Consider the following 22,091-nt stretch of genomic DNA (forward strand, 5'->3'; position numbering starts at 1 on the left):
GAATTATTGACTTAAAACAATCGGTCCCCGTGGTGTGATTTTATATAATAGGCACATATTGTATATTAATTGTCCTGTTAGAAGGTCACCAACCCTTAAGTTGTGAATTTCTCAATGCATTTGGAAACAGTTAATCAACAAGAGTCCTAGCGGAGTTGGACTGATCTTCGTAGAACGACATCTTCATTGGGAACGATCCCTTAGAGTAAAGCACGCGCTGAAAATGTCAGAAAGCTCTTATGTTCATTAATAGGCGTTTTAAAAGTCTACACTGAAATCTGGTGTGAGATAATATTTGTATAGTCTACTAAAGGCGATCGTCAGCGTCCAAAGTCTCCGTAGGCTAACCTACAGCCGTTATATGCAGGCAGGAGGTTATAGGGGCGTGCCTATGTGATAGGAACACACTGCAGACAGGCAGCAAACAGACATGGCGCCCGTGTTGGGATACTGGAATATTAGAGGGGTAAGGCAGCCATTAACTGTTTTCTTTTTATTTTTGTTTAATAAGAAAATCTCCATAGATAAATAATGTCTCAATTTTTGCAAGGATAGGCGTATAGGGACAAACACGGCGAGAAGGTCATGATACGAAATGTTGTATTCATTTTGCATGCATATTGAGGTACACTGTAGATGCACCAGTGATCACTTGGTTACTTCATAGGTCATTGCTCTCGCCTTAATTAATGTAAAGGACGGTCTCCTCTGATTCAGTTTAAATCGGTGTTTCATCCAAAGTAATGTCGCGGCTGAATTATTCAAAGAAAAAAGTGACATTGTTTTAGGACGATAGTGTCTTTACTTCAGTGGACTACTAGTACAGATTCGGATTCTTAATTGATGCACACCACACAGAGGGAGGGAGCAGTGACAGCAAAACTATAACAAAACAACACGCTACTATAAAAACCTTTTTGGCTAACAGTCGTTCTCTAATTAAGCTAGCGCAATAGCTTAACATTTTGCAAGTTCAGCTAGGACTCACTTGGCCTTCACTTGGCCGTAAATACAACGTTGACATTGTCAGATAAGCAAAGCTGGTGTACTTGGTGTCCTAGAGAAAGAGCTCCCTGTGCTTATCGTCATCAAATATTGACAAACCTGATCTGAATTGTCAACTTTGAGAGCGCAGTCACTACAAGATGATCCGAGGAACAAATATGACTGAGTCACTTAAAAGCAATACCGACTAATTCCCTGAAGTCCGGCCTCTTCGCCTCCGCACACGCCTCCAAGCGTCTTTGGGGGCCATCTCGTCTGTTGAACCTTTGAGATGACCCGTTCAAGTCAGAGTGTTATGTTTTTTCTTTATCCTTTTAGCTTTGCCAACCCATCAGGTTGCTGTTGAATTATGTAGGGCAGGAGTATGAAGAGAAATACTATGTACTTGGTCCAGGTATCAAACACATGTGATTTCTGTATCTCTGTATCTCTCTCTCTCTCTCTCTCTCTCTCTCCGATCTCCTATGACAGAAAGTTTTGTTTCTATTAATGAAAGATGAATGTGTTTTCTGAAGAAAGGGCTTCCGGTACCTTTTCCCGTCATAGTGCCATTATACAGCGTAATATTTCAAGAGCGACGTGTCACTGTTCCATACAATTATTTCAGCTCCTGACTACAACATGGAGGAGTGGATGGGGGTTAAATTCAACCTGGGATTGCCGTTTCCAAACGTACGTAATTGCGTTAGTTGTGATAGAGAAGAAGAGAAAATATGAAAACTTTCTTGTGTCGATCAGCAGCAAGAACTTTTTTTTCATCTTTAACAGTATAATTTCTGCCTCATCAGTCCCTATGTTATATACGACTATGTTAGCTCATGCCCGAAGTAGCGTGATGGAATGCTTTAACATTTGTCCCTAAACACGAATATATTTCATATATACTAGGATAAAATTGAATCATATTTATTCTGTACTGTGGTTATTTTGAATAAAATGTGACACAATTATTTAGTAAATGTTTGTTTTACAACTCCTTGCCTTCGTTTTCAGGTCCCCTACTGGATAGATGGCGACACTAAGCTGGTGCAAAGCCATGCTATCCTCAAATATCTGGCCAGGAAGCATAACCTCTGTACGTCAGTTTTACTACATCCACAACAATTATTTGTATACTTTTAAACAATCTATTTGATACCTTACAGTGTACAGTAATAACAGCTACTTTAATTGGGCGATAGATGTTGACATTTATTTACCTCTGTACGTCCCTTTAGCAAAATATCAGCCTTGTTGTAAATTGCAGCTTGCGACAATATTGCGGCAAACTACAATTCCTTCTTGCAAATTTGTAGCAATTTTTGCTGCAACATGACTGTAAATTTTCTCACTAACTCTTGCAAACTCGTTGCCCCAAATTTTCCTTTTTGCCAAGGGTCATTTTCTATAAATCCACAACAGCTACAGATACCTTTTGTTGATCAGTACCATTGATTGTTGTAGGCTTTCTTATGTACCTTCCAAATTATTTTATCTGCTTTTTGGCCGTAACACAACCCGACTTTAGTTTTACTGGGTTTCAGATGTAAAAAGCATTGAATTCTCTCCTTTTAAGTTAAGTATATTAACGGCAGTTTTACCGCAACTTTAAATCAGAAAGCATCAAAATGTCCAACTAAGTTTGATTTGCCCAAGCCGCAAGATTGGACTCATAAAGGTAAAAAAAATCAACACCTATCACCCAATTCAAGTGTAGTCGTTATTGTTGTACATTGTAATGTATCAAATAGAGTGTTTAAAAGTATAAATAAAATTATGGTATTTAAGGTCCTATATCGGAGCAAGAAATAATAAGATGCGACATGCTGGAACACCAACTTCAGGATTTATTCATGGAACACGCCCTCGTTTGCTACAGTACCTTTATAAAAATGGGCGGTTATGTAAGTATTTCTATGCTTGCCTTGTTTTTTTTTCATCATCTATTGGTGATATTTTTTAATATGGGGTAGCTAGTGAGGCACGTTCGATATTTTTTAATATGGGGTAGCTAGTGAGGCACGTTCGATATTTTTTAATATGGGGTAGCTAGTGAGGCACGTTCGATATTTTTTAATATGGGGTAGCTAGTGAGGCACGTTCGATAGTTTTTTTTTTTCGTATTTGCAAAGCGTTTAAAACATTTAAACATTCGCTTAAATGTTTGAATCACCAAAATAAAAGCAAGTTTTCATCGAATCTGCTTTCAAGTTGATGTCGATTATTGTCTGAAGATCATACAAAACTGATTGCCTGTTTGACGATACTTTGACTTGGACTGGATTCCCATACTTAGATCGATCCATCTGGATCGACCTAACTCTCTGGGGGTTCACGCTAAGTTGCTATCAGTTCTAGAGGCATAAATGTCTGTCACGCCTACCGAATCAGCTGGGGTGTAATGTTAGTTACCCCCTAACAGTTTTACTCAGCGTGACAGATGTTTAAGCTGGTTAGTTTGATAGCAATTTAGTGAGACTCCCAAGGGAGATAGATCGATCCAAAAATATGTGGGAATGGTCCCTTAAACACAAATGAACGATGATACACATCAGTAACACGCGGTGTTTTGTCCTAGGAAACAAAAAAAGTGGAATATTTAGAGAAACTGCCGGACAAGGTGAAGCAATACTCGGAGTTCTTGGCAGATCGTCCTTGGTTTGCTGGCGACAAGGTGAGGGTGTACTGTGAGGGACGGGAAGGCAGCAATAGCTTCTTATAATTTTGATTGGTCAGCATTTAGATCTATAATATTTTTGTATTTATTTATTTATTTATTTATTTATTTATTGTTATTCCGTTGGCAATACGTTGTCTGTTTTGTCCATGTAGATGGGAAGGAAAATGGAAGATGTAGTTTAGCTTTCTGGTACGGTACCCATTCGTCTCTCTCTCTCTCTCTCTCTCTCTCTCTCTCTCTCATGAATTTTATCATACAGTGTACTTTACTTGTTCTGCTCCTAACAATGCTCTACGTTTCCTTCAGATTACCTTCGTAGACTTCATGGCGTACGAGTATCTTGACATACAGCGCATGTTTGCCCCTGGCTGTCTGGACGCCTTCAAGAACCTGACAGACTACATGGCAAGGTTTGAGGTGAGGCGTTTTGAAACAATGGACCAGTTTGCTTGATCTCTGATAATTGTTTGATAAAATACATTTGTAAGACCCTCAGGGGCTTATTCCCAATTAAACATTCGTTGGGCAGATCGATCCAACCCGGCATGGACTCTCGCTGAATACAACCAGATTAACTGACTGACGAGCCCCCTCGAGCAGCCCGGGCTCCTTAAGTTCCAGAAGCCGAGCGCCCACGAAAATTTTAACATTAAATATTAAAATATTAGATATTAAAATAACTCATTTGCTGTTTGAGGAGGTGTGTCATTCAGTCAATCTGATTGCGTTCAGCCATAGTCCCCGCGGAGTTGAGTCGATCTCAATAGGATGATATTTTCAAATGGGAACTCGTCACTCGGTATGATTAACTGTATGTGATTTGAATAAGCATAATATGTAAATATTCATCAATATAAAATCTAACATCGTCATTTGATAAGCATCCTTGTTTATACGCTTTTCTGAAACTGGGGTTATCAATAAATGTAAATGAATTCTCTTTCAGGCCCTGCCTTCCATTCAGAAGTACATGCAATCTGACAAGTTTTTAAAGAAGCCGATTTACAACAAATTTGCAGACTGGCGCGGTGACTAATCACAACGTATCCGACGTCGATGTTATACAGATTCCACAGAAGACTTTATAGATAGTGGAAACTCGTTATATTGGAGTCACAATGCAGCAGGGTACCATGCTTTACCATTTAATACACTGAATCATGACCAATGGTTTCAACGTTGTTATTTTAATAAAAAAAAAAGGCCCTGTAGGTAAAAGCCTTAGTTCAACCAGTCTCAGCATGTTCAAATTACGTCACAGGGTCAATTTTAGACGGCGACCCCTGTTGGAGACGAACAAATGCCTTATTTATACCCTTGCGTCCCAGATTCAAATTGGATTTTGTGATGTGAAAGCTGACTCCGTAAATGCATGTACATTTTGACAAACATAGAATTGTACTTCTTTCTTTATCAAGGCTGACAAAATTCACGAAGCGCCAAAACTCCCAATCCCATTCGACAGAGCCAGCTTATTGAAAAATAAAGCTTTTAGATAAAACTCACTAAAGAAAGTGCAGCCAAGGCTCGGACGCTTAGGTGAAGTCTAGTTGGACAGTTCATCGTGTTTAAACTGAGAAATAAAACATTTAATTGCTCGATAGCTGTTTTCTTGCCTACAGTTGACGCATTTCTGTGCTTCAGCCACCTTTTTAGTTTGACACAAAGAAGTGCACGCTTCAAACAGCCATGGAAACAGCAGAGGACTACCATGACCCCTGTGGCGGCGGTTCCTGTCACGCGCACTTCTTATTTCCGCAAAAGATAAAAGGTCAATACCGTGTTTTTGAGGGGCAAAATTTTGGTCACACTTGATAAGAAAGCGCTGCCGACAGGTAACAGAAAGTCATGTCACCCGTGTTGGGATACTGGAATATTAGAGGGGTAAGGCAGCAATTACCTATTTTATTTTTGTTCAAGAAAATCCCCAGAGGTAATTCTTGCCTCGATTTTTGCAAGGGTAGGCGTACAGGAGGTATGGGGATAAAAACGGCGAAGAGTCAAGATAAACTATGTATTTATTTTGCATGCATTTTTAGGTAAATGTACCAGTGATCAATTGGTTACTTCATAGGTCATTGCTCTCGCCTTTAATATACTGTAAAGGATGGCCTGCTATAACGCAGGTTAAATCAGTGTTTCATTCAAAAACATGTCGCAGTTGAATTATTCAAAGAAAAAAGTAAAAATGTTCGGGACGATAGTTACTTTATGTCAATGGACTACTGGCGCAGGTTCAGATTCTTTATTGATACACACCTTTACCCAAAAGTTACAATCAATGACTGCACACCTAATCACAACAAAACAACACTCTACTATTATAGCAGTATTCAAGTTGACCACAACTGTTCTCTTGTTAAGCTTGCGCAAGAGCTTGGCATTTTTGCAAAGTCACCGATGACTTGAACTTCAATTTACCGATAGCGTTGGCATTGACGTTGACATTTTCAGATAAGCAGGGCAGGCGTACGTGACGTCCTAGAAAGCGAGTCTTTCCTGCTCTTATCTCCATGAAATATTTTCAAACTTGATCTGAAATGTCAGCTTTAAGAGCGCACCCAGAACAAGAAGGTCTGAGGACTAACAGGTCTGCAGAGCAAACATGGCGTACCCAGATTTCATGATATAGTGTTATTCTTTTTATCTTTTTAGCTTTGCCAACCCATCAGATTGCTGTTGAACTATGTAGAACAGGAGTATGAAGAGAAGGTATACGTACTTGGTCCAGGTAACAAATGCATGTGATCTCTCTCTCTCTCTTACAAACACACACACATACACACACGCAGAAATTAAGCGATCTCTTTTGGCGGAAAACTGTGATTCTATTAATGATGAACAATGTGTTTTCTGCAAAAAAAAAAAAAAAGATTTTTCAGTGCCCTTTCCCGTAATAGTGCCATTATACACTGTAATATTTTAACAGCGATATGTTACTATTCCGTACAACTATTTCAGGTCCTGACTTCAACGATGAGGACTGGACGGGGGTCAAATTCAAACTTGGATTGTCATTTCCAAACGTACGTAATTGTGTTAGTTGTGATAGAAAAGAAGAGAAAAATGTGATAAGTATTTTGTGTCACTCAAGGACTATTTTTTTTCCTTTTACAGTGTTATTTTTCCTCATCGTTTCCTATGTTATGTATGATTACGTTAGCTAACGACCTAAATAGCGTTATGAAATTCTTTAACAATTGTCTCTCATCAGGAATATACACATTTATTCATATATACTAGGATAAAATTGCATCGTGGAATACATGCTGTTGTATGATTATCGCTTTGAACAGAAAGTGACAAAGTTAGTTAGTAAATGTTTGCTTCTCTTTCAGATCCCCTACTGGATAGATGGCGACACTAAGCTGGTGCAAAGCCATGCTATCCTCAAATATCTGGCCAGGAAGCACAACCTCTGTACGTCAGTTTAACTACATCCACAACAGCTTTGTTAGATCTGAGACTTATCTAGCTACTTTATGTACCCTCCACTTTATTTTAACTGCTATTGAGCCGTAGGGCCTAACACATCCCGATTGTAGTTTTACTGCGTTCCACATGTTCTTCTAAGTTAAAAGTAAATTTAAGACGTCAGTTTTACCGCAACTTGAGTCAGGAAGCATCAAACTGTCAAACTTAGTTTGATGGACCTCAGCCGCAAGATTGGACTTATTTCGGTAAATAAATTTCAACATCTACCGCCCAATTAAAGTAGCTGTTATTGTTGTACACTGTAAGGTATCAAATAGAGTGATTTAAAGAATACAAAATATAATGGTATTTTAGGTCCTACGTCAGAGCCAGACATGACAAGATGCGACATTCTGGAATACCAACTCCTGGATTTTTTCACGGACCACGCCCTCGTTTGCTACAGTAGATTTAAGAAAATTGACCATCATGTTAGTATTTTTCATGCTTGCCCTTCTTTTTCTTTTCATGTTTTGGTAATATTTTTGAGTAATGGGTGGTTAATGAGACACGTGATAGGCTTTTTTCGTAATTGCAAACCATTTAAACACTTAAACAGCCGCTTCAATGCCTAACGTTTAAACCGCCAAAACAAAAGCAACCTTTCGCCGAATTTGCTTTCAAGTTGATGTCGATACATTGTCTGCAGATCCCACAAAATTGATTAAGAGTTTGATTATACTTTAACTTACACACAACTGAATGATGATACAAAATGGTAACACGCAGTGTTTTGTCCTAGGAAACAAGAAAAGCCGAATTTTTAGAGAAACTGCCGGACAAGCTGAAGCAGTACTCGGAGTTCTTGGCAGACCGCCCTTGGTTTGCAGGCGACAAGGTGAGGGTGTGCTGTGTGTGGAAGGCGGGACGGCGGAGGCAGCAATAATTTCTGCTGATTGTGATTGGTTAACATTTAGACCCATCATATTTCTGTGTATATATATATATATATATATATTCAGTTGACCAGGTTGTTTGTTTTGTCAATGTAGATGGCAGGGAAAATGGAAGATGTAGTTTAGCCTTCTTGTACGGTACCCAATCTCTCTCTCTCTCTCTCTCTCTCTCTTAACTTTACTTGTACGGCACTTACAATTAACACTGCTCTGTGTTTCCCTCAGATATATTTCGTGGACTTTCTGGCCTACGATACTCTGGACATACAGCGCGTATTTGCCCCTGGCTGTCTGGACGCCTTCAAGAACCTAACAGACTACATGGCAAGGTTTGAGGTGAGGCGTTTTGAAACAATGGACCAGTTTGCTTGATCTCTGATAATTGTTTGATAAAAAAACACATGTATGACCCTCCAAGGGCGCATTCCCAATACAACAATGGTCTGACGGGTCGATCCAACTCTGCAGGGACCCTTGCTATATGCAACCAGATGAACTGAATGACAAGCCGCCTTAAGCAACCCTGAAGCCGAGCGCACACGAAAGTTAAATATTTGTTGATTTTTTTTTTTTCGTCAGTATAAAATCTAACGTCGTCATTTGGGTAAGCATCTTTGTTTATACATTTTTCAGAAACTGCTGTTGTCAAAACATGTGATTTGTTTCTCTTTCAGGCCCTTCCTTCAATTCAGAAGTACATGCAATCTGACAAGTTTTTGAAGAAACCGATTTTCAACAAAGTGGCGGACTGGCGCGGTGACTAATCACAAATTTTCGACGTCGACTTTTCACAGATTCCACATAAAACTTAACGGAACCTTGCTTAATGGGAGTTACAAAGTGGCATAGCACTTGCTTTCTCCATTTACTACACTGAATCATAACCAATGCTTTCGACGTTGTTACTTTTGAATACAAATGCACTGTACATGTAGGTGAGAGCCTCAGTTCAACCGGTCTCATCATGTCCAAGTTACGTCACAGGGTCTAATTCGGACGGCGACCCCTGTTGGAGACAAACAAATGCTTTAGACCCCTCCCCTCGCACCCTTGCGTTCCAAATTCAAATTGTATATTTTTATATGAAAATCGACTGTGTATTATGCATGAACATTTTAACAAATATAAAATTGCACTTTTTTACTTCATCAAGACTGTCAAATTTGATGACGCGTTTGCTGACAGAGCCAGCTCAGTGAAAATAAAGCTTTTAGATTAAACTGCACTTGTCGCCATTATTATACTGATGTCGACGTGATGTCTTTGCTTTATACGTTCTTTCAATTGACATTTTGTGACAAACAAAGGTCTGCATTATACGTACATTTTATAACATATTTTATTTTATCATATTTACAAATTTCTGGTCATCTGACTGTTTCTAGATATGGTATGCAGCAGTAGTGTATTCAGATTCACTGTATTTTACAGGTGCTAGTACATGTAAATGTTACAGTCATTTTATACATTATGTCCAGACTTGTAACTTGCATACTTCATGCAATGTCCAAGACACCTTCCGTATGGGGGTTTCGCACCATTTACCTAAACCTGTTTACACATTGGGGTAGCTGGCGGCGGTAGCTATGCCGCAGTTGTTGCCACGGTTACGGGACATGAGGACGTACCCCTGCTTGCCCCAGTTAGGTCCCCAACTGGAAAAAAAATACTTGAATTATAAAGATGACAGGAATGGTAGTCTGCTAGGAAATGTAGTCCGTTACCCATCACTTTACTTGCACTTCCTACAGGTGACAGACATCCCATATACTAACCCAAATACTCCGACTAACCCTAACCTGTAGGCCTACTAATCATATGAGACCCTCGACTTCCATTCCTAGGAATACCATTTCCGTTACATCGGGTTCGCAAGGGAACTTAAGGTCGAAAATAGTTCTTGACTTATGAAAATTGGTAGTAGTGTATTAAAATGGCACATTACGTCTGTTAAGGAAAGTGATAGCATATGTGTCAGCCCAAAAAATTACTTCACATTTTATTAACCCGGTACGTGAAAGACTGCTACTAGTATTCTGTATTAATCTTCAACTGAAACAGACCAATTGATATTCTGTATTAATGTCAAGACCAACATACCGGTACGACCTTATGACGTTTTGTTAAACCGCTCCCGGTTTACGTCCATTTAGATTGGAGTGTATGCAGCAGCTATGAAAGTACACTCGTTACCGAAACTTGGCTGTTAAATCAATTGGAACATCTCAGTACCGGTGTGACAGGAATGGAAGTCCGCTAGGAACCGTAGTCCGTTTCCCATTACTTTGTACAGGTGACATTTGTCCCAAATTATATTCGTCCTAACTAACCCTAACCTGTTCCAATCATATGGGACCACGGCCTTCCATTCCTAGGAATACCACACTGTTCATGTCACACCGGTCTTTCCGTACCTGTTTTTTACTATGTAGTAGTTGGATCCGTATCCTACGGCAAGCACTCCATGGTGCAGCTCTGTGCTACTACATGCTGGATTGTAGTAGATCCCGTCCCTGGGGATAAATACAAACTATAGGATCTTCATTGTTTTAAAATGTCCTGTGATAGCACGATATTATAATGCCTTTAAGTGCCTAGTATTTCCTCATTCAGAAACCAAGTCCAAGTAGCCTATTCCTTACGTGACGGATTTCGAAACAGGGCTCTGCTCTGCCGCACTACTTTTGCATGTAAAGAATGAAAAATGTGACCGTGATCTAGACTCGAGCATCCTATTACATCCAAGACGATCCGGTTTGTAATCCTAGGCTGGTGGCATGTAAACTACATTCACAATCATCGAAATGATAAATGCTAAATCGTCATATTATCAACTTGCTTATAAAAATGACTATAAATGATACTTGGACACACAAGTGTATATACCGGTGTTTACCTGTACCTACCTGTAGTGATGGAAGGACGTGTGTCTTCCATCGATACCGACAGAAATGGGCCCCACGCTACTCAGTGCGGAGGATAGGGCGTTCTCACTACCACGTGGGAGCGCAGTGTACCCCTTTATTGTAGCTCCCACGTCACTCTGGCAGAAATGACAGGTGCCGTCCTGAGGAGGGAAGAAATAATATTTTATTAAACGGAGTGAATTTAAAAAAGATATTATAGGCCGTGGTCAAAGACTTAAAAGTATTTTTTTCTCTTATTATTTACGAGCCTCCAGTTGAACTTTTAAATAAATCCGTTAAAAGATTCTTGACTTTCTTTTAAGGTCTTATAGAGGTTATTTTGAATTGTGACGTAATGTCGACAGATTATTAGCCTCAAATCGTTATTTTAATTTTTTAAAAAAATTTAGTCCAGTACATTCCAGTATTTTGGTTATTAGAGTTCGCTGTATTTCAACAACCCTAAAAAGTACTTTTCATGAATCTAAAATGAAAAGCTATTTTAAAACCATGTGTTTGTGCTAAAAATTGACCCCTATGACATCATCTTGAGAAAAAAAAACAATGAAATATGCAAATCTCTAAAGGGATTGATTAACAACGAGTTAGTTAATTTCTTCTGCCCCTCACCTGTGCCGTGTATGGGTAGGAGCTCTCTGTGTCAATCCCCCCGTTAGCTGCGATATACTTAAAGGCCTTGTCCATGTTACCTCCTTCACAACCGTGATTATCTTGACGAAATAATAAATATTTCCTCAAATGGGCATGAAATGTTATCAAGCTATTTTAGATGGTTGTTAAAATTGTCTAATATCTCATTTGGTCAACTGGGACTATTCGGCAAAATCAATTAAGGGTTTTGGGGAAGACTGATCATAATACTATCAGTAGAATTTTATACCGAGTGACTGCACCAGTACACGAGAGAGAGAGAGAGAGAGAGAAAGGGGGGAGGAGAGAGAGAGGCCAAGGATCGGGTGGGCTGCACTCACCGTAGCTTTGAGAGCAATCGACCAGTTGCTGTTCGGAGAGTGAGACCAGCTTGCCGGTGGCTCTCTTGTGTTGACCTTCCACAGAGCCGGTGGTGGAGAAGGCCCAACAGGAGCCGCAGTGATGCTAGGAGGATATTTGATATACATACCCAGCAAACACGTCACTTTGGTAGCCTACCATGCGGGTAATCTGTCGCTATGGCGTTATAATGTGGTAGCAACGTGCTAGCCACGTGATCCGAACATGGCGTGTTTGCTGGGTAGGTACTTTAATTTCTATATGGAATACATGGTGATCTAGACGGCCATGGCCGAGAAAATGTAGGGAAATATTAGATAAAATCTATGAAGTGTTTTTCCTTTCTTCCTATTTGGTATATGCAAGAAATAAATACATAAATAAATAAATGTTTAAGCCCTTCTACCTGTTTGGCCTATGTAATAAATTAATATTAAATAAATAAAGAATTTTGCAAATATTGTTTTCAAATCCTTGCCTGAAAACTACACATTATATAACCCACCCCATTGATTCCCTGTGTTTTCACGCCAGTGACGTAGCCCTTGGTTCTCCAGTCCACGGTGGCGGCCAGTTTCTGGTCTGAGGGGGGCAGGTACAGAGACCCGGTCTCGTTCTGGGACATGACGTAACAGCTCGTGATAGATGCAACTTCCGCTTCAGTCTTAAGAGAAAGTAAGAAAATAGGTGTGCCTCGCCATACTGTCTTTTTGCATTGTTTTCAAAAAAACATCAAACAACTAAAAAGGTACCGAAGGTTTTTTCACACTTTAAAAATTCGGCGACACAATGAAAATAGCCGCAAGCTATTTATGGAGTTATTTGAAACACACAAGACATTTTCTGAGATGTTGGACACCACACTCGCTTCCTGACAAGTTGCAGATTTTCTACTGTTATAAAAATGAACTAGATTGGAGAATGTAAGATGGTTCTGCGAGCACCAATAACGAAGGTATAAAATCAAGCCCATTTTTTTCTTTATTGCGTGAGAACAGATAAAGCTAGTAATTATTATTTTATCATATAAGCAGCTAGACTAATGTTAGTTACCTGTAAGTTTCATTTGGGCAATTTTTCCGCTCACTTACTTTTAATACAATTTTTAAAATAGTTAAATGGACCTATATATTGAGAATGAGTGACTAATGAATTGTTGTATTCGACTTACCATGTCATTGAACTGGTTGGATCCCACAGTGTAAGTGTGAAGACCCATGTCGTACTCTCGGTTGTGTTTGGCGATCCACTGCAGTCTGTCCTCCCAGATTGCTCTCCTGAAAATGATCAAACACAGCGTGACAACGTAGCTAATCAGATGTGCAGCGATCTTATTTATTCTCATACTAATGGTGGTGGTTTTTGTAGGGATTGGGGTGAATGAAGTTATATTTTTACATTTGATGAGGCATTTTATATCTCTCATACGTTAAGACTTAAATGGGTAAGATATGCCACGAGAAAATTATAAACCAACCTAACCCTAAATGGAATTCAAGGAGCTTTTTCTTTCGCTTTAGACGGATAACTTGAAGATTTAATTGAGAAAGTAGGCGACATTAATTTTTTTCCAATCATAACTAACGATAATAATGAGGGGGATAACAGCAATGGTAATAATTTACCTGTAAGATTCCTCGTTACTGGTCCTGTATGATTTCCCATGGAAGTTCTTCCATGTTTCCCACTCAGAGTCCAGGGTCTTGTCAAAGGTATAGAGCTGAGAGAGATCCACGCCCATACAGGCGAATAGTACCAACAGACGCATCTGGAAGGTAATTATGATAACACAACATTTATACAATGATTATTAGACAAAATAAATCATACAGGGATATCAATATTGATTGATTTTTTTTTTCTTTTGATAGTTATAGTTTTGAAGGAGGGGTAAGGGGGGTACAAAGGAGGTCTTAAGTTAAGGGGGATCCCGTCGTACCATATGATGGTACAAACAATATGTAAACGCACTTACCTTGCTGGAAATCATTCCCTCTAAACACTAGAAACAGGACAACGTTTAACAAGCTCTTATTAATTATAACAGTGCTGGTAAAATTAGTAAAAGATATGATTTCGTTTATCTCATTAGCATTGATGATATTTCCGTCTCTGATAACTATTATAGCGATTAAACATGGCACACGTGGTCATGATGCCCTTGATATTCAGGCTATCTGATTAATATGTTTACATTGTTCACTCATTGCATCGTGTTTTGTTTTGAATGAAGTGCGAGATATTGCAGTAGATGTGCTCACCGCATTCCTGTGTCTCAACCTCGTCGCAATCGTCTCCGCCACACTCCCATTGTTCATGGTCCGAGAATAAACACAATTCCCTGCTTATATTTATAAGTTCCCTTTCTGTTCATTTGTCTGTAACTTGCAACCTTTTCGCTCTTACATGTATAAAAGCATGTGCACATATAGAGTTATATTTGTTTATGAAAGGTAAAGGCAACCCTTTTCTTTTGAAAAAAGATGAGCCGTGTGGTATTTGATGCATGTAAGACGTGCTATATAAACCGCATGGTCTTTGTTCACGTATCCACAAAACGATTGCAGCATTGAATGCATACACCTTAAGAACATATCCAAGCTTTGTTTAACTTTATTGTCCATATTTTCTGATCGCTTTATTAAAGAGGTGTGGATCTCAAATTTTGTCAATTTATTGTTTGTGTTGGATGAAGACCTCTCAGGTTACTGAACAATACGGAAACCGCTGTATGGCAATTATACGGTGCGTTATATGAGTATATCATATTTCGATAATCATCTGGGCCTGTTTACGTGACACATGATAAAAGGCGAACACAATGCATTGAAGCAAATCCTGTAAATTAGACAAGATTTGACGTAACAATTTATATAATCATTTCCGTACGTGTCATTAATAGTTCATTGCAGTTTTTATTCCTCACCACATTGACGTAATTCAAGAAAGGAAGGCATGTATAGATACGGAGAGAAATAGATACAACTGAAGTAATATGGAAAGGGGGATGCATAAAATGGATAAAATGAAGAAAAGACATGCAGACAGACGGATAGACATATGTGTATAACCCGGAGTCTAATCAAACAAATGCAGGCTAGTAGCTAGGGAGTTGCGGGTTGGGGGGTTGGGGGGGGGGGGGGGCTCCAACAAACCCGCTTGTTGCAGGGAAATAGGTTCGGTCTGCGTAAAAATCGATAAAGGTGTACGAAAGTTTAATTGTAAAATGTTAACCTTTTTTTTAGAAAAGAAACGCTCCTTTGAAACCGTTGACTACAGGCCTGACACAATTATAGTAAACATTGACAGAAAGGAAAGTAACCTCTCTATAATAAAAAGCAAAATAAACCTCTATAAGTCAGCAAGGCTGCGGGTTTGTGTTTGTTTCATATAATTATTATTTATATAGCATTCCAGCTCAAAAATAAGGTTACGCTACGGAGACAGTCAAGGTGAACCCATATAGTGCACTGGCCTTAACTTCGATGAAATATTATTAAAACAAGAGAAATCATAAAACAGCAATTAAACCTCAATCAATTAGTTGGATATACTAAGAGAAGCTTGTTCTTTTACTACATGTGTACGCACCTGTACACGCCTAGTTGTCGCGTACAGTATATCGGTTTTAACCTAGATAAAACATCAATGAAAGACAGCGGGTTATATAACAGTCAAGTTAATAAACAAACCGTGTATCAAATGTCAAATAACAGGTGATCCATACCTTTATCGATCGGCAGAGCGTCATATGTTAATAATAACACTTATATTAAAGTATCGATACGTTCCTTATACTGCGTATCCTATCGATTGCGAGTGAGAAATGTTCATATTCCACTGGCTGGTGACGAGGGGGACTCTGCTAACTGCGCGCTTCGAGTAACATTTATTTGCTTTGTGACAAAATTGATTTTCGGCATTGGAAACAATGTGCGGTCAGTTACACGGATAAGTCAGGTAAAGGAACGGTTAGTGCAGTCGTATGCATAAATACAAACAACTGCTAGCAGATAAATGGTGCAGGTGACTTAACAGAAATGTTAGTAAAGTATGGGTTCAAGGACAAGTTATGACTCTTATTATGTCAATAGGGGCATACCGAACACTGGTAAACGGGTACGTGGAAAAAATATAACCTGTCGTGCTGTGTCGCGTCGCCTTTACATCCTTATCAATACTCCAATATCTTGGTCTGTGGTTACACATTATGTCCAGACAAAAACTTGTCAATAAATATTTGAGCCTTTGGTATCATTGTTTTAGTTGACCCTCCCCAGTGTTGACGCAAAAATAAAGCTGAGGGCGGAGTTTGAAATAAAGGAAAAGGGCACAAACCTTACACGATCCCCCTAAGCACTGGAAATCGAATTATATTTTCATGAAAACATTCTGTTTGTCCCCTGTCAGTAGATGGAGCCCAGAAGTTGTTAAACCCAACACTATCAATGACCAGAAAGGCACTCAAACCCCCGCAAAGGCAGCTCAATTTTTAATACTTTTATTCAGAAATAATCAATAAATGGATAGCTATCAAAACCAAGTTGATGCTAAGTTTGTCCTTAAAATTATGACGGAATATTTCTTGAGTAAGACTGTTAAATAACGGACCAACAAAAGCAAAAAAAAAGAAAAAAAAAAGAAAAAATTCCTTGGCGAAAGTGGATTTTTATATCTCTTATCGGTCAATTGAATTAAAAAATCAAGCTATTTTCTAAACCATCAGTACAAAGCACATCCCGGGAACGTGAGACTTGAGCTTCGTACTTCACACAACGATTATCCTTGACAAAATTACCCATGGTAGTCATTTCCTATCCACGAGGGCAATTATCCCAGTCAAATGTGAAACCATCGAAAATCAAATAAACAATATCGACAAAAAACATATTAATATTGACTCACTCAGACAGGAAATCATTTCATAATGACCCTGAAAGTGGTTCCAGGCAATTGTTTGTGGAAATTAAGTCAACATCTGCAGACACTTTGAAGTATCTGGGAGGTTCTCGAGTCGAGGAAAAACCATACGCATGCGCGTACGAGTCACTAATGACGAGCCGTCTGTGCAATCCACATGTAAGAATGTGCACTTATACCATTAATCCTTTAAAATATTATCAAGTAAAAAAAAAAGAAAGAAGAAGGACATATTCATGCTTTGTACCAAATATTGACATGTTTGCCCTTGAGAATGTAAAAACGTTCAACGCAGAGATGTGCCTCATTATCCCATCGGGTACATGCAATTAATACTGCAGATAATCACTGGGCCCACGATGTCGTAATGATGGATTCATACCGAGTCCTGTTCACCATCTTGTAAGAGATGTAATAAAATAAGTACAGGGGACGAAGCCATACTAATGGACTTAAAAGATTGCAATAGCACTTGTAGTGATTGGTGCGGTGTAATTTTCAGACAAATGTACCTTGTTTTTATAACAGAAATAAGGTAATAAACTTTTCCCTATATCGTCATCATCATATATATTACACTAGCCTAAAGTATAAAACTTATTTAAGCCAGGTTTCCAAATTATACTGATAACTTAATAAAGGGGACACACACACACACACACACACACACATATTTAGAAATACATTTTACTAACATAAGGTGGAATCTGTTCTTTTTCTTTAGTTATTCTTTCGCACTCTAAAGTTGTATCCAAAGAGGATACATGTACATGTATAGGTCACCCATTTGTATATAAGTGTTTTTTATACCTCTGGTCAAGCGCATGCTTTATCAATATTCATAAGATTAAGTGACATCCACATGAAGAGTCACAGTGACAGATCAATGTGATTCATATTTAATGGTTTGAAAACATGACCGTTACTTCGAGAGCCATGTAAGAAACACATTATGAAATTACCGTCCATTCTTAATTGCAGACCAATCATAATCACATACAAATGTCAGATATTTTTAATCCATTAACAGCTGTCACGATAAGGCTCCTATGGAAATCGATATCGAGGAAAAAACCGAATCATTGCTTGCAGTGTGCCAGCCAAGTGCGATGGAGTCAATACTAAAATCGCGATGGATTTCCCTGGCATTTGACGGTGATTGTGACTGCAACGCCCTTAAGTCTTTGCCGTCCGTTGTTCATACCTTAGCCTGTTATATAAACCGTGGTTGAGAGCCACAAGAGACGGAACGGGAAGGCCCTAAGGATTCCCGACCGATTCTCCCAGCAAATCATTTTAATTATAGATCGAAAGTAGAATCGGGTCAACACAACATCCTTGCTTTGCTTGTCGATGGGTCGATATGGGCACGTATAGCTGCTGCTGGTGCTGCACTAAGAGAAATAGTGTGTGCGTGTGTGTGCGTTTGTGAATACGAAGTCCTATCGAGCGGGGAAGGCGCTGGTAGAGGACGGACGTTAAGTCCGTTATTCACTCAGTTGAGGAGGTAAGGCACACACAGTGTGGGATCTAGATCCTACCTACAGGATGCTACCAACGGTTGGTTGAATATTCATCTGAATCAAAACTCACTACGATACATCTTCTTAGAAGCAAGCACGACGCTTAACCTGAAATGCAGTAAGTGGTGAATTCTAATACTGGTCGTGCCATGTGTATGATCTCTCGCAATACTAGCCCATAGCTGCATGACGTAGTCAGAAAGACAATTTTGGCAACAACTTGGTCCAATTGAAACTGTTCAGCAAATTACCAGAGCATATTTAACCGGATAATGGACTGACTCGATAACTAATAAGCCAGCCGAGGAGTAGATTTGATAGGAGGGATGCATCACATACAAACATGGTCCAGTTTAATGGGTATTGCTATGGAAACCAAAAATGTGTGGCAATATGTTAGCTCAATCACGCACTGTTGCTTGCTGACGTTGCAGCGCTAATTATTGCATTATTACCAAGAATATGGTAAACCGCTCGATAGAACAGAGATGACATAACGGCGTCGAAGGTAAACCAGCATCATATTATTTCCAACCGCTGCATCGCACTGCATTGGACCATGAGTGACAGCTTTATTGATTTATATAAATATCAAATGTCAGGTTCATCTGCGGCAACGGCAACAGTAATGCCATTGTTGATGGAGCTTTTACAATATTATCAGCTGTTGCAGTCTTCACGTCTCCGGATAATGTTCTATTGATTTATACCAACACACTTGGTCCAACTGCTGCAGCAACAGTAACAGTATCTTTACACCGGATATTAAGCAGTCGCGATATTTTCAGATGCTTTATAAGTCATATTGCCGATGCCATTGGCACGGTACATATAGGCCTACACAGTGACGGTGGTAACACTTGGAGCTTATCAGTACTGGCAAAACTGGCATTGTTCATGTGTTTAGAGGAGACCATTGCTATAGCAAAGCGTTGGCTGTGAGCCTCGGGTGATTTTGCATCCTGCTTGCCTTACCGATAGCCACACGCATTGATAGCTGTGAAAAGGTGCCCATTTCAACATAGGACGACTGTACATATGCTTTGCCTATACTGGAGATTAAGTATTGGAGCAGAACCATTATGCTTTGATTAAGACTCGGAAATATTATGATCTGATGTGGACATCTAGGCCACGTGTCCTGGAGACGTCCACAACTTCAGTGCCTTCACAGGGCTTGCTTTATGAGAACGAAGGTCAGGGCGGACGGTCGCCAGCCTGTCTCTGTCGTTGTATCTTCTATGCATTTGTAAATATATGTGTGTGTGTGATACTATAAACGAACTCAGAAAAGAGTGTGTATCAAATGCCTCCGGTATGAAGACTTTAATGTAGAAAATAAGCTGCCAGTAAGGTTATTATTGCATGACGTATGATTTAATGCTCAGATATTAATAGAGCACCGTTGGCAGAACGATCAGTTGATGCTATTGTTTTTGGTCTCTGCATCAGAGTAATATTGTCAGCTGAGTAATTGCGGATAGATTTATCCACTCGGTCAGTGCGATCGATTAAGTATTCATATAAGATATAGGGCAAGGTGACATACATCAAACTGAGAACGGGACCGGAAGTGACGTCATTATAAGCCCAAACCGTGTCTGAGAGACAGCGTACCATTGGCCACGTCGTATACACGTGCAGCATGTGACATCACGCCAAGTGACGTACTAAAACGAGCACATACATAATGCTAGCCAGAGAATGGTGAGCTTTCTAGACAATTTGGATTCAATACTCCAACCCCACAACTCATGGGCTATATGAGCGCACTGTTCTATAATCATTATTTATTACATTTCCAATAATGTGGCATTTACTGAGGCTTGAACGTATTAAGTCTCCTTGTATAGAGTCAATACATCGGTCAAAGTTGAAGTTGCATGTTAAATACCAACCGAGAGAAAGGATCGCCTATTATATAGGCAGATTGGAATATGCGTTCGGCTAGGAATTGTCTCTGGCAGGGTCTGCTACATTGGAATTGATCTGCATGGATTGCACCTGTTCGCATCGGAAGTGATTTTGGGACCAAGCTCTCTTGGTTTTCAGTAGTCGCAAACACCCAAGTCTAGCACAGAACAGACAAGGTGTGTTGCATTGTGCTTCAGCATCGGGCAAGGTGACGCGGGCAGTCGCATGTACTTTTGCTGTTTACCAACCGCTTGATTACACTAAATACTCCACTTTGTCTGTTGTCTAGGTATGCGGTGAACCTCAGATATAAGGTGACATTGGAGGTAGCGATCTATTAATCACTACTGCTCAGAGTTTCACATTCAGTTTCAATTACTCCCACATCTCATGCGTGGTTCTGCATGCTTGATTCCTCGTTTATGAAATCCAATAGGGCAGTATTGATGTAACTCGAACAGGAAAAGTCTCTTAAGAGCCAGACGTGACGTCACTGAACATAAAAGAGCATTCTTGGAAGTATGGGAGAATTTAAACCCGACAAACTGTTGCATGTCAGGTAGCGACTGGAAACCTCACGGCTTATAACATATTCAGCCACTGGGGTGGCATTAATTTACTATGATACTCGCATTTGTTTCTCAGATTTACCAATGAATTGATTTGGTGTTCGTATTTTTCATCCCTAGGAACGAACACACGTTAAAATCTTTAGCGGGAGATTTAGATGCTGAAATAGATTCTTTTTGTGTGAACCCCAAACAACGCTGTTCACAGAATGGGTAAAACCGTGCACCTAACGGCAATATACCGATAAAGTCCATTCTCAAAGAAATTAATATACGCAGATAATACGATACTAAAACATCTTAACAATGGGCAACGAGACAAGCAGCCAACCTTCCGGGAGCAACACGCCCGATTCCGTCTCGGAATACTACTCATCCTACACCCTGGGCCAGGGTTCGCGTCGGGCCCCTAGCAACGTCTCCACGTCGTCGTCAAGGCAACTGTCGCCCGTGGACCCCCCTGAGCCTGACCTGAGTCACCTGACGGAGGAGGAGAAGGCACAGATCACGGCGGTGCTGGAGAGGGCCAGATGGATGCACGAGGAGGAGGAGACAGCGGCAAGGTAAGTTTAGAATGACTAAGGACGAGTGTTGTATCTGTATAGTTCCTGTCACACCTAGCGTATGGCAGTATCATATGGGAAAAATTACCCATACGCAGACGAATGCATGGGTTTCGTTAGACTTATCTCGTAAACGCCTCGAGCACGCAGGCAAACGTACATTGGCGCTCGCTTACCAAGAGGGGTGTAAAGTGTTTTGAGCATAAATATATTCAAGAACAATTCGTTTGCTGCTTGTATCTTCATTTTATTTGTTGGAAACAGGGTGATTCCTTACATTCAAAGTTGTTCGTGTAATTGATGTCGCATATGATACCCACACGCACCTCTTAACGCTAGGTGTAACACTGACTTTATATCGGATATTGCTTGATCATATAAGGTCTCCAGTGAATCGTCCATATTGAAATACAGGCCCGTAGCCAGTAATTTCAAAAGGGGGGGGTTCTTTTTCTGAAAAAGTGGACCTTTTCCCATAAAAACTTCATGTACCTAGATCAAATCTTACCCAGCGTGGACCTTTTCCAGCAAAAGGGGCGGTTCTTTCGAACCCCCCGACCCCCCCCCCCCCTGGCTACGGACCTGAAATATGTATGCTGAATAACAAAAGACACATAGGTACAGGTTTTTGAGTTTGCGCTTAATGAGTTT

General features: G+C 39.8%; 3 protein-coding genes across 11 annotated transcripts in view; 2 read left to right on the top strand and 1 right to left on the bottom strand.

Moving 5' to 3' along the window:
* The first annotated feature begins 190 nt into the window (after positions 1–190).
* On the top strand, positions 191–9,259 carry LOC106175078 (glutathione S-transferase B). 3 transcript variants are annotated; one of them, XM_087015014.1, is made up of 8 exons: positions 191–466; positions 1,324–1,399; positions 1,613–1,677; positions 1,999–2,080; positions 2,773–2,888; positions 3,563–3,658; positions 3,971–4,081; positions 4,611–5,483. In XM_087015014.1, exons 1-8 carry the CDS (start codon positions 431–433, stop codon positions 4,698–4,700), a joined length of 672 nt encoding a protein of 223 aa, XP_086871140.1. In that variant the 5' UTR covers positions 191–430; the 3' UTR covers positions 4,701–5,483. The 3 variants fall into 3 exon arrangements, with proteins under 3 accessions (XP_086871140.1, XP_086871139.1, XP_086871138.1); XM_087015013.1 differs by lacking the exons at positions 2,773–2,888; positions 3,563–3,658; positions 3,971–4,081; positions 4,611–5,483 and adding exons at positions 7,454–7,569; positions 7,881–7,976; positions 8,260–8,370; positions 8,709–9,259 and having other exon boundaries at positions 334–466; XM_087015012.1 differs by lacking the exons at positions 191–466; positions 1,324–1,399; positions 1,613–1,677; ... (2 more) ...; positions 3,563–3,658; positions 3,971–4,081 and adding exons at positions 6,320–6,395; positions 6,626–6,690; positions 7,003–7,084; ... (2 more) ...; positions 8,260–8,370; positions 8,709–9,259 and having other exon boundaries at positions 5,411–5,548.
* Positions 9,260–9,355: 96 nt separating this feature from the next.
* On the bottom strand, positions 9,356–14,026 carry LOC106175074 (digestive cysteine proteinase 2). Its single transcript, XM_087015004.1, has 9 exons — positions 13,927–14,026; positions 13,577–13,719; positions 13,123–13,228; positions 12,457–12,615; positions 11,933–12,056; positions 11,571–11,671; positions 10,941–11,101; positions 10,449–10,547; positions 9,356–9,689 (listed from the first exon to the last, which is right to left on the bottom strand). Exons 1-9 carry the CDS (start codon positions 13,939–13,941, stop codon positions 9,590–9,592), a joined length of 1,008 nt encoding a protein of 335 aa, XP_086871130.1. The 5' UTR covers positions 13,942–14,026; the 3' UTR covers positions 9,356–9,589.
* A 3,965-nt stretch (positions 14,027–17,991) lies between these two features.
* Positions 17,992–22,091, top strand: part of LOC106175070 (uncharacterized) — a 62,398-nt gene continuing 58,298 nt past the window's right edge. For 3 of the 7 annotated variants that reach the window (XM_013556885.3, XM_087015153.1, XM_087015155.1), the window contains exon 1: positions 18,002–21,440. In XM_013556885.3, the coding sequence (XP_013412339.2) occupies positions 21,184–21,440 (257 nt within the window). In that variant the 5' untranslated portion in view covers positions 18,002–21,183. Of the gene's footprint in view, positions 21,441–22,091 lie in introns of all 7 variants that reach the window. The other 4 variants (XM_087015156.1, XM_013556887.3, XM_087015152.1 and 1 more) reach the window with 4 other exon arrangements.

This window comes from Lingula anatina, chromosome 6, assembly GCF_051362555.1.
Source record: "Lingula anatina isolate TDL-2025a chromosome 6, LinAna3.0, whole genome shotgun sequence".
Lineage (NCBI taxonomy): Eukaryota > Metazoa > Brachiopoda > Lingulata > Lingulida > Lingulidae > Lingula > Lingula anatina.

Excerpts from the sequence above, each read along its gene's own strand:
- LOC106175078 (XM_087015014.1), top strand. The coding sequence starts at position 431 with ATGGCGCCCGTGTTGGGATACTGGAATATTAGAGGG. Across the intron at positions 467-1,323 it reads GATACTGGAATATTAGAGGG|CTTTGCCAACCCATCAGGTT; the intron begins GTAAGGCAGCCA and ends TTATCCTTTTAG. Across the intron at positions 3,659-3,970 it reads CTTGGTTTGCTGGCGACAAG|ATTACCTTCGTAGACTTCAT; the intron begins GTGAGGGTGTAC and ends CGTTTCCTTCAG.
- LOC106175074 (XM_087015004.1), bottom strand. Across the intron at positions 11,672-11,932 it reads CGATTGCTCTCAAAGCTACG|ATAATCACGGTTGTGAAGGA; the intron begins GTGAGTGCAGCC and ends TATTTCGTCAAG. Across the intron at positions 10,548-10,940 it reads ACGTCCTTCCATCACTACAG|GGACGGGATCTACTACAATC; the intron begins GTAGGTACAGGT and ends ATTTATCCCCAG.